The following is a 12,333-nucleotide window of genomic DNA, read 5'->3' as shown; positions in this document are numbered from 1 at the left end:
TCAGTCGCTCCGTAGTTGCTTGGCTAGTGGACACGGTTAAAGCCAACAACGCGTATAACGCGGTAGTGTGGACGGAATGGCTGTACAACACAACTGTTTTGTACGGAATCTACTCAGCTAACCACCGGCTCCCTTAAGAAGAATACATGTGCAAAAGGCTGTTGTTTAATGTAAGTTGAGGAGCTAAATGAAAGTGACCTGGGCCTGGACGTGGGTGTTTTTTTGTGTGACTAAAACTCACTAGGAATACTGTCCAGCTGCAAACCTCATATAACGTTACTTATATAACGTTTCAGACTTATAATTGCGCTTATGAACAAAACACTCACGACTAAGACTTCATTTAAATTTGTTGGGGATAAATAGAATAAGATTGTCGTCCTCGACTTTGTTGGAGTGATGTTTTTCAGCAGTACAACCCTCAACTCCTTTTCTCTCACTCTTTACAGATACCAGGCTGATATTCTACAGCTAAATGGAGTTGTTGAACGCATGCAAGACAACCCTAAAGGCTGTCAGATGGCACCTGGCTCCTTTTGCGACATCAAAAGTATGGCTGTCCACCAAGACCTCCCAGCTGAGAGACAAAAACATCCTGCTCATGGGTCCACCCGGAGCAGGGAAGACTACAGTGGGGAGGATTGTGGCCCGAAGACTGGGACTGCCCATCATTGATGTGGATGATGATGTCTTAGAGAAGACATGGAGGATGCCTGTGGCTGCTAAGCTGGCAGCGGTTGGCGGAGAACGTTTCCTTGAGGAAGAGGGTCAGGCACTGTGTAACTTCTCCTCTGTCGGGAGTGTTGTCTCTCTGACAGGTTCAAACCCTCTTCATGCCGGGGCCATGCAGCACATCAGACAGACTGGAACTGTTGTGTACCTGGATGTGGACACTGAGGACATTATACAGAGACTATCGAGGATGAAGGTCAACAGGATTGTTGGCCAGGAGGCGGGGGTATCCATGAGGAAGATTCTGAATTACAGGAAACAGTTTTACGAGAAATGGCTTGATGTTAGAGTACTGTGTGGTGTGGGTGATACAGTGGAGGTGATAGCAGAGAAGGTGCTGAAGGCTGTGGCGAGATATCAAAACCCTGAGATAGAAACCTACATTTCAACCAGAAGTACTGGTAAAGCATCTTCCAATAATGATATAACATATTTCAGTGATGTTGTGCTGGAGGGTCTTGCTGCAGATGGAGGGCTCTACGTTCCCCGACATGGCTTCCCAAAGGTTGGTACTCATGAATGGCTGAGGCTAGCCAACATGTCATACCCTGAGAGGGCATTAGCTATACTTGAAAAGTGCATACACCCTATGGATATCCCTGCTACTGACCTTAGAACGATGGTGTTTAAGGCATATGGCACAAACTTTGCTAGTGAAGCAGTTGCGCCTGTAAAACACCTGATCCATAACCAATATGTTCAAGAGCTTTTTCATGGACCTACGGCCTCGTTCAAGGACCTAGCCTTGCAGTTGATGCCACAGCTCTTTGCTTATTGCCTCCCACAGATGTGCAACTACCTAATTCTGGTAGCTACATCTGGAGACACTGGGAGCGCCGTGCTCAGTGGTTTCAGTGGCCTTTGTGACAGTGACAGGCAGAGGACTGGCGTACTGGTGTATTTCCCTGAACAAGGGGTGAGTGAAATTCAGAAGCTCCAGATGACGGCCTACAGAGAGGGCAATGCCAGGACCATCAGCGTCTATTCTGACTTTGATTTCTGTCAGAGAGCAATTAAAAGGATGTTTGGCGAGTCGGGGATGACAGGTCACCTTGCTGTTGAGTATGGCACTGTCCTTAGCACTGCCAACTCCATCAACTGGGGACGGCTATTACCACAGGTGGGTTGGTTAATAAGTGCTAGTTTGTAGCCTGTCCAGCTGTAATGTATAAAGTAATGTAATAACTTGATCAGCTGCTAGGGCAGACTTAAGTTTATTTGTCTCAGCTTCTCATTATTATTTTAGAATTACTTTCTGCTAGATATAGATATAGTTTAGATATGACAAACTGTGTAGACCCTGTCATTTTTTGCATGAAATATTTCCATTACACAACATTGAAGTAGTTTTTTTTTTTTTTTTGCAGGTCGTTTACCACTGCTCAGCATATCTGGATCTGTTCAGAGATGGTGTCATCAAGTTTGGCGAGCCCATTGACGTCTGCATCCCCACTGGCAACTTTGGCAACGCCATGTCCGCTCTGTATGCCAAGCAGATGGGCATTCCGATCCGAAAAGTCATCTGTGCCTCCAACCACAACCGCATCATCACAGACTTCATCACTACGGGCGAGTGTGATCTCAGAGGGCGGCCCCTCATCATCTCACACTCCCCAGCCATAGACATCCTGAAATCCTCTAATCTCGAGCGGTTCATCTATCACATCTCAGGCGGAGACGGCCATCTTGTCGGGGACCTGTTCACGCGCTTGGAGAAGGAGCAGTACTTCAGACTCCCCGAGCCTTTCCTCAGGAAGATACAGGAGGACGTGCTGGCGGGTTGGTGCTCTGAAGAGGACTGCCTGCTTGCCATCCAGAGTGTTCACAAACAGAGCGGTTATGTTATGGATACGCACACAGCTGTGGCTAAAAAGTAGTGGCTGACCGGCTGCAGGACGGATCATGCCCGGTTGTAGTTTGCTCCACTGCTCACTATGGGAAGTTTGCGTCAGCTGTCCTGAAAGCACTGCTGTTCCAAAATATACCAAAAGATCCTTTAGACCAGCTAAGGGAGTTGGAATCTTTCACATCTAAACCGGAAATGCACAAACATTTGCTCAAATGCCTCGAAGAAAGGGGCAGCCGGGCACACACTGTTTGTCCAGCAGATTACAACGCATTGGTTGAAGAGGTTGAGACTATGATACAAGATTCCTTCTTGAACGTTGCATAGGCTTTATTTCATTTCTAAAATTCATTTCATCTCATGTTTATCTTCAAGTGAATAATTAACAATACTGAACTTGACCCAAGACAAGTGCCAAATATATAGCCATATTTTTAAAGCTATCTTGTGGCCTGCATTTTTACATGTGGTTTTGTTAAATGTTGTTACTTTGGCCCATTATCCTGAGTAAAATGAATGATAAAATGTTTATTTTGAAAGGAAATCCTCTCTTTTACAGTTACAAAGATCAAACTGGGTGATCGTTATCACATTTATTTGATGCCAGAGTTGAAGCGCAGATTCTCATTATTGTTGAAACATCTCTGTGTGTATCTATACGTCCACTAGATGGCGATGTCTACTTGCTGGCTGCTGCAGTGTGTCGGTGAGCCTGCCAGCACCTGGATTTCACTTACAATGAGGATATAGCTGTGAGAAAAACACAACCACACATGTATTGCACCCTTGAATTGTCTGAAAGATGTGATTTTCGAGATAGCCTTGTTGTGAACTGATAAATGGGGCTTTGTTTTTTTTTTTTTATGTCACCGTTCCCAGTCAGAGAATTAACTAATTATCAGTAACTGACCTGTTATTGACAGCCACACAATCGCGTTACGCTACTCTGTGATTGGGATCATAGTCTCCTGTTGTAAGAGGCTGCAGGTATTAGCACGTTCATGTTTGTTGTCGTCATCATCATCATTGGGTTTTTTTTTAATCACATCAGCATTTGAATATTGAAGTTATACATTTTCCACGCACTCAAATTCTCCCTCATCCGTGCGTCTGCCGAGAATAGCCGAAGTGCTGATAAGGCGACATGCTGGATCTCTCTCTCCACGTGGCATTAAAACCTGGCTAATGAATGGATCCCTGTGAGCTTCACAGGCCAGTGTAATTGCCGGGCAAAGCTGGAGAGGCTGTGAGACGGGGCGCCGTGTGAGCCTCGCTATTGCTGCCCACTGACTCATTAACCAGGCTTCGGTTAAGTGGCGAGCTTTTACTCATTCACATAAACCTTTCTAAGTGCACCGTTCCTGGCCTTTTCTGATTCATCATGTGCTACCTGTCAAGCCGCTAATCATTAGGCCGTACATGTAGCCTTAAAAAGGAACATATCATTTTCTTAACGAGGGGGGGGGGGTTCTTTGAAGAATAAAAATATCAAGGTAATACTTTTCAAAATGTGAATGATGTGACATTAGAAAGTAAAAATCACTCTTTTCACTGAGTAATGTGGGCTGATGAATATAACAGCGTTGATCACAGAAGGACCGGTGTTGTATCGACCTCTGTTTCCCCGTCGAGATATGTATCCCCCTATGGAAACAGGTTAGCTACCAGTCACGATTAGGTTAAGGTAAGCATTAGGGTTTGAGTTAGGTTGAGATCAAACGTCCCGGTGTTGTATTGAACTCCGGGCTAGGGGGGAACAGATCTCGACGGGGAAACGGAGTTCGATACAACACCTGCCTGGGAAAGCCAAAGCAAGCGGCTCATGGTGCTGCACAAAGTGAAGTAGCTTAAAATAGATTTTCAGCTCAGGTTTGAGGTTTCAGCCCTGACTTTATCGAAGGCGCAGAGGAAGGGCACCCTGATTTTCCCAGGAACACCTAAAATTGGGGGATTAGAAATATAGTATTACCGGCAGAAACATGCAGTGCACTATGTATGCCTCCGTAATGATATTATTATCAGTGAAGGCAGTGACAGCATGAACCTGGACTAGATACAGGATTTTAATGGCATTGTACAGAAACAGTTTTTACAGTGCTGTGTACTTGCATCTGAAGGAATGACTTGTCTCGCAGCCGATGTGTTTTTGCAGAGTTGTTGCTTTTCAAACCCGTGGGCACATCCCTCATGCTTGTCTGTTTTTTTATCGAGGGCCATTTCTCATCTGAAGTCCTTTTCGTGTGTCAGTGGCCCAGCCGACCAGTGATCGTGATTTAAACCAAAAATATAAAACGTTGAAACTTCAAAGTTACAACAAACTATCTTGTAAACATACAGCAAGTAGCTAGGGTCTGACAACCCAGTTATTTAAAAAAAAAAAATCCTCCGCTTTTGATCCTGTTTTGGCGTTACAGCGCCACAGTGCTCTCTTATAAGACAGCTGCTGTAGTTCACTATCGTGTAATGCCACGCAGGGCTCTATTTCCCCCCCCTGCCCCACTATATTTTTTCCCACGCCGCTATATTTTTCCCGCCCCATCCCGTCCCGTCATCCATTAACCGGAGAGTCCAGAAATGAATCCCGAGACATTTAAATCCAGGTGCTGCCTCAGCACCCGGAGGTGGAAGAGGGAGAGAGATACGTTTCATAGATCTCCAGGATTGCTTATGACTGCAGTTGTTGAAATAGAATAGATGGACACTTATAGGCTGCGCCAGACAAAGTGCTTTTCCAGCACACCATCTGATCCTGTCACTGCTGCTTTGTCTACTTTTTCTTTTTTTTTGACAGAAGGGAGAAGAAAGTCTTTCCTTTATTTTGTTCGATTTGCTTTGATTCTAGCGGGAGGAAACAGCGGTTTCCATAGCAATAACGGAGGCTATTTGATGCCTGTGTAGTTTGCCTGTTGATTAAAATGGTGTAAAGTGGGATATATCTAGAATTAAGGGCGCCCTGTGTGCGTGCATGGATGTGCAGGCACGCCGCTGTGTGTGTGTGTGTGTGTGTGTGTGTGTGTGTGTGTGTGTATGCGTATGAGTGTGTTTGTCAGAAACTGCCAGAAATGTTTGTGTAGATTTGTGTGCAAAAAAAACACAAAAAAAACATATATATATATAAAACGAAAGAAAGCAAAGGGGAGAAAGGGAAGTGCTCGTGTGTTTTCAAGTGATCCATTGCTCTTGACAGAATGAAAGGCTTGTGCACCTTTGCTGTTGAGCCCGGGGCAAACACATAAAGGGGGGAAGAGAGGCTGGGGAACATCAAGCAAAAATATGAGCTGGGCCCTTTTATCAATCAGAGCAATATTTTGTCTTTTTTCCCCCCATTCTCTGACGGTGTAACGTAGTGCGTTTGTGCACATTTAGTAACGCTTACAGGATGACTGATGGCTTTTTTGGTACGCAAGAATACTGGACGCGGCACGTGGAGCGTGTTTTTGTTGTCTATTAGGATCTCTCGTCTTGCCTCTGGGCTTTCTCTTTTTCTCTGTCTTTGCTCCTATCTGTGAGTCTCTCTCTCTCTCTCTCTCTCTCTCTCTCTCTAGCGCTCTCTCTCTGGCGTGCTTGAGTATAAACGGCAGGCTTATTAATCAGGCTGCTTGGCAGGTGAAAGTGACAAATGTGGGCGTCTGAAAAGGGAGGCGTGTGTGCGTGTGTGTGCATGTGTGTGCATGTGTGTGTGTGTGTGTGTGTGTGTGTGTGAGAACATACACGTGTGTGTAAGTGGCTGAGAGTCAGAGAAAGAAAGCGCGAGAGAGCCAGCTGTTCATCCTCAGCACCGCGTGGCCTACGGCTGGGTGAGCAAGGATAATTGCAGGTGCCAGCCTGCTCCCATCTCCTTAATATGAACCTGTGGTATAATGGAAACTGCTCTTTCACTGCGGAGGGGAAGGGAGAAAGAGAGCAGTGCAGTTGGACAGAGCTTGGCTCTGTTTCCTGAAGCCTGCTCGCTTATGTAGTTGCATGTTTGGTTTCTTTCGGTTGTTTTCAACTGTATTCCTCAGAGTTCACTTTAGGTAGCATTATTAATGAATTTACAACACACATACCCTACTTTTGGCCAGTACATCTACTAGCTGGCAATGTGAAAGTCATGTATTCACAATTTGTATTGAAATAATGAAAGCGTTGAAACTATTTCAAATGATTGAGTTTAGCTGTCCATGCATACTAATGTAGTTGTCTGGATTTGGATCTTACTCCCACGGTGATGCAAAAGTCATGTATTCACCGTATCGCATGAAATGATGATCAAAACGTAGCTGTAACACCCCTCGACGTTGCCTAAACTGAATTTGACTAAATGCAGATTTGAGTGAATAAATGTGGAGTGAGCCCAGATTCTCGTGTGACTGAGCCACAGCATTCGACATGTTCTGGTCATGCTGCCAGCAAAATCTCTGGGCAGCCAACTGGGATACGCACCCTGATGGGTGTGGGGATTAGGGACATAGCGATCTAATAACTGTGGATGTGCTTTTATGACCTGAAGGTAACAAGAGTAACCTTAGAGCTTTTTTCGCTTGGCAAACTCTTAGAGGAAGAGCGGGGTTAGAAGCACACCACTCTGCTTTAGTAACGACTGTAAGATGGCCTTTGGGCGAGGCACTGAGCCTCATGTACCGTCAAATGGAGCTAATGCTGTCTACAGCCCACAGTAGTGGACTGCTAAATATGGAGCCCAGGTGGATGTCTCTGATTTCCCCGGCCTCCTCTACAACAAGTCCACCGTTAAGGCCAGTAGTATAAATAAAAACGTGTTCTTCGTCGAGTTTAATATTCAAGCAACAACTATTGTATTTTTGCCTGGATATGCTGCAATACGCTGCTTTTTTTCTTCCCTTCCTTTTATTCCATATAAGAAACTCTGAATGTTGTCCACACTTGGTGGCATTACAGTAAAATGCCGCGTTAAAAAGTGTTACCAGATGGCTCGCGAGATAAAGGGTCAAGAGCCTCCTTGGGAATTTTCAGATGAAGATAAACATCCCAGACGAATTACGGCGGCCCGCAACGGGAGAAAATGAAACCAGACATTTCTTCCCTTCTCATTGTATGTGTTTTTATTTCCTTCTGGTATTCTTGGGAGTTTTAACATATTCGCAGAGGATTTAAAATGAGCAGTTAGATTTGGTGTTACTCGCTGAACAAACGAGATGACATTGGGTCTTGTTACGTGGTATAGTTACACCACGTAACAAGACCCAATGAGCCTCTTGAAAACTGGGTTGAGGACATTTCTGACCTACCAGCCCTAGAAGTGAACAGGGTTAGGTCATACAGGATCATCTTGCAAAACGTACTGTGCGATATGCTCTCAACAACGTTGTGTGTATTTACTCGTTGGGTTGTTCCCTCGTGAAGTGGATCGTTTTGTTTTGAACTGCATGGATATGTTTCACTCGGTGATCAATGTTTTTTTTTTTTTCCAGAGGCGAGAGTCGAACAATCACATCCAAACATTAGTTCACCTCAGGCTTCCTTGCTAATTACCCTGAGACATTGATTTTTTTTGTTTTTTTGTACATATCCCTGTGGAGTGGGAGGAAGCGGAAGGAGAGAAACCTAGCGCTAATGAAGATATTGGTGGGAGTCCTTCACCGGGAGAGGGTTCTAACAACCAGAAGGACAGCTGATTATTGGTTCACGAGTCGAGCTCGCTTGCATTTAGATCTGAAATCCAAATGTGGCCTTTCCGTGAGGTTGTGGGTGGGGCTGTCTGTCTATCAGCAAAGAGGACAGGCAGACATCGCCTCTCCTCCTCCTCTGTGATGATGAAGAAGAGGGAGAATCTATTTCTCCCTTGGAGTTTGAGAAATCAATGACCACGAGATGGATCTGTGTGAAATGAGATATGAGCTCTCTCTCCCGGGACTGAGTAGCATTGAGATTGACAGCTGATTGACAAGAGTTCTGCCAGAGAGTGCTGACTTTTTTTTGAGGTGTGAGACAGACGCCTCTCGGACTCGCAGTCCAACATACAGTGAAATTATAGATTGAAATGGGTGTCTGCCTCGGGGACAGTCAATACGCAGAGGCCAGATATAGCTAAACTCCTGAGGTATTCTTGTAATTCTGTATTCCTGGAAGTTCAACCCACGCCTTATTGTGAAAGACTGGGACCATGGCACCATTCATTAGTTTGTTTAGACCACTGCACATATAATGACATGGCTGTGTATGTAAATGGATATATACAGTCAGCGCTGGGCAATATAGACAATTGTATTATCACAGTAATCATGAGGAATTTTACATGATACTAATATATGTCATGATACTTGCATGCATTTGCAAAAATACCATATTCAGTTATCCAACTGAGGTTCATCACATTGAACCTCTGTTTGGTAATGTTAAGTATAAAATCAAACCTAAACTAGTTTTCAAATAATCCTCCCTCAAATATTTCAGTCTCGTTTTGTGAGAAATTTCCGGGTAATCGATTCTCATTATCATTAATTTCAACCACAGAATTGTGAATCACAGCATGACAATATCCAAATGACCTAACCTCAACCTCAACCTAACCGTAAGCTTAACCTAACCTCAACCTAACTTCAGCCTAACCTCAACCTAACCTCAACCTAACCTCAACCTAATCTAATCTCAACCTAACTTCAACCTAATCTAATCTCAACCTAACTTCAACCTAACCTCAACCTAACTTCAACCTAACCTCAACCTAACTTCAACCTAACCTTAACCTAACTTCAACCTAACCTTAACCTAACTTCAACCTAACCTTAACCTAACCTCAACCTAACTGTAAGCTTAACCTAACCTCAACTTAACCTCAGCCTAACTTCAGCCTAACCTTAACCTAACTTCAACCTAACCCCAAACTTAACCCAACGCCTACTTTAACCTAATCTTAACCAATAGCTAACCTGTTTCCATGCAAATGCTTTCGTCTGGCTAGGGGGAAACAGATCTCGATGGGGAAATGGAGTTCAATACAACATCTAGTGAATGCCCGTCACTCTTGTTTTACCTCTGTTTCTATCACCTCTCCTCTTTGCCTCCTCTGTCAATGGGGTTCTTTTACTCTTGCCGGGTAGAGTTTCCACTGTCACTTCGGTTGTTCCATCATCCGCAATTTCTGCTACTGGGGGATAGCTACCGACAGCTACTGGGGACAAGAAAAGCGCTATCTTCTTCCTATTTTGGTTGCACAGCGGTTGACACACTTCCTTTATGACGCAAATTGAGCCTTCAGTTTCCCGCAAGATCGCACTCAGTGGCAAACAGAATTGCATAGTGAAAGCGAGGCCTAAAGGGAACTAATCTACATGCCAATGGTGTCATTATTCTATAGCTATTACACTGTGTAATAATACTTACTTCATAATGACAAGTTAAAGCAAAAAAACTTGTCTACTGCCACCTTAAGTTGTAGTGACAGATGTTGGCCCCATGGTTATTTGCACTTCACCCTAGCTGCAATGTTAGCCCTTCATGTAGCAGAGCAAATATAGACTGTAATAATTTTCAGTTTTTCTGCCCATGGTTTTATTTGAGACATGAGAGCTGTCTAAGAGAAAACAGTATTGAGCAGAATAACAGTTTAACAGCACAAAAAAAAACTTTCACCAGCAACTTAGACTGCTTTACCACACATTGAACTGAATACTCCTCCTATGAGGTTGAAGCAAACTTGATTTCTTTACTGACCATTTACAGGAAGTCATAAAATAGGACACTTTTTTTCTGGTAAACCCAGTGCCATCACCTTACTTGAGAGTTTCCCTCCTTATCGTTTGCTCTGTCACGTCGTCATTTATCACTTTTACAACCTCTATCCAACGTGAGACTACCCGTGACTTAACATCAGCTGAAATTGCACATCTGAGGCAATAAGTATTTTGTAACCTTGGAGTTGTTTGCTGACAGAACCAAAAAGAAATGATAAGGTCTAGAATGCAGAAAGAAAGAAACTTTTAAGAATGTAATCCTAATTGCTTTCAACTACTTTTACTAGAAAAAAAAGTGTGTGTACAGTCGTAAAGAGTGATGACAATACAAGCCTCTGTCTTTAAAAGGGCGGCCCGGTGGCGCAGTGGTTAGCACGGTCGCCTCACAGCAAGAAGGTCCTGGGTTCAAGCTATGGGGTAGTCCAACCTTGGTGGGTCGTCCCGTGCCATCCTCTGTGTGGAGTTGGCGTGTTCTCCCCGTGTCTGTGTGGGTTTCCTCCAGGTGCTCCAGTTTCCTCCCACAGTCCAAAGACATGCAGGTCAGGTGAATTGACCATACTAAAATTGTCCCTAGGTGTGAGTGTGTTGGCCCTGTGATGGACTGGCGGCCTGTCCAGGGTGTCTCCCCATCTGCCGCCCAATGACTGCTGGGATAGGCTCCAGCATCCCGCAACCCTGAGCAGGATAAGCGGTTTGGATAATGGATGGATGTCTTTAAAAGGAGGAAAGCAGTTTTTCATCTCACGAGTGGTCCAGGTGCTCTAAAGAAAGAACTTGTTTCAAGGTGGTCTGCAAATGTACGGACTGCAGCAAGAGGCCTTTATCAAGACTTTTTGAGAAACGTGGATCACTCATTGGCTCTCATCCTGTTTTTTTGTACTTCCTCTTGTGTTTTCAGCAGCATTCGGCGGAGCCCCCCCCCCCCTAATGACGGTGGACAATGACATTAAACAGCAATTTACAACCTGGAAAGGACCCCCCAAGACAGCAAGAGCCTTTGTAAGAGACAACTTTCCCCACAATACGTCAATGTTTTCAAGCGAGAGGCTGTACACAAAGGGCATTTCGTACGAGTCATTGCCTTAGCAGTCAACAATTCAAACATGCTAACACATGACGCTTTTCAGGACGTTGTCAAATTCAACAGTGAGATACTTCACATCACCGTGGGCCAAGAGAAGCTGACATTCAGCGACCTTTGTGATAAGGCTAACGGGGGAGGTTTCAAATTACATACTGGACATGGTTCATACTGGAGGAAATGGGGCGTACCAAATGGACATCACCTTCCTTGTATGTACACACGGATCCAGACCCCTCTGCGGTAGGTGGGGTTAGCACAAATTCCAAAGGGCTGGTGACCACAGCCGCGGCCTTGAGACTTTTCTGGTTCTTCGATGGATGGGAAAGCAAGGCTGACGTTACAAAGATGTGGCTGCGAAGATTTAAAAGGATCTTATTAGCTGAAAACGAGAGCAAACATCCAGTTATGTACAAAGTCGCTGTCCTGGGGGGAGTCCGGGTAGTGTATCAGATCGGCGGTTCGAGTCCCCGTGTTGCCTCCGGCTTGGTTGGGCGTCCCTACAGACACAGTTGGCCATGTCTGCGGGTGGGAAGCCAGATGTGAGTATGTGTTCTGGTCGCCACATTAGCGCCTCTGCTGGTTGGTCAGGGGGTCTATTCGGGGAGGAGGGGGAACTGAGGGGACTAGCGCAATCCTCCCACTATCTAGGTCCCCCTGGCGAAACTCTTCACTGTCAGGTGAAAAGAAACGGCTGGCGACTCCACATGTATCAGAGGAGGCATGTGGTAGTCTGCAGCCCTCCCCGGATCGGCAGAGGGGGTGGAGCAAAGATCAGGACGGCTCAGAAGAGTGGGGTAACTGACCAGATACAATTGGGGAGAAAAAAAGAGGGGGGGGGTCCAATAAATAACTGTATTAAGGAGTCACCTATGATTGACCAAATGTTTGTGTGTAAATAACATAATTGTAGGAGAAAAAGGCTATGCGGGTGTAGCTAACCCTCGTGATACTGCATACTGCACCTCTGGCAACTTATA

At 44.9% G+C, this 12,333-nt stretch overlaps 1 protein-coding gene across 1 annotated transcript; it reads left to right on the top strand.

The window, feature by feature from the left end:
* Positions 1 to 78: 78 nt before the first annotated feature.
* Positions 79 to 3,066, top strand: LOC130130082 (threonine synthase-like 1). The gene is given in 4 exon segments (XM_056299814.1): positions 79 to 170; positions 450 to 1,852; positions 2,100 to 2,600; positions 2,603 to 3,066. Coding segments are annotated over 3 exon segments (2,181 nt in total). The 5' UTR covers positions 79 to 170; positions 450 to 475; the 3' UTR covers positions 2,906 to 3,066.
* Positions 3,067 to 12,333: the final 9,267 nt, after the last annotated feature.

This window comes from Lampris incognitus, chromosome 19, assembly GCF_029633865.1.
Source record: "Lampris incognitus isolate fLamInc1 chromosome 19, fLamInc1.hap2, whole genome shotgun sequence".
In the NCBI taxonomy this organism is placed as follows: domain Eukaryota; kingdom Metazoa; phylum Chordata; class Actinopteri; order Lampriformes; family Lampridae; genus Lampris; species Lampris incognitus.
The sequence above is the reverse complement of the archived record's forward strand: the minus strand, read 5'-3'. Positions and strand labels throughout refer to the sequence as shown.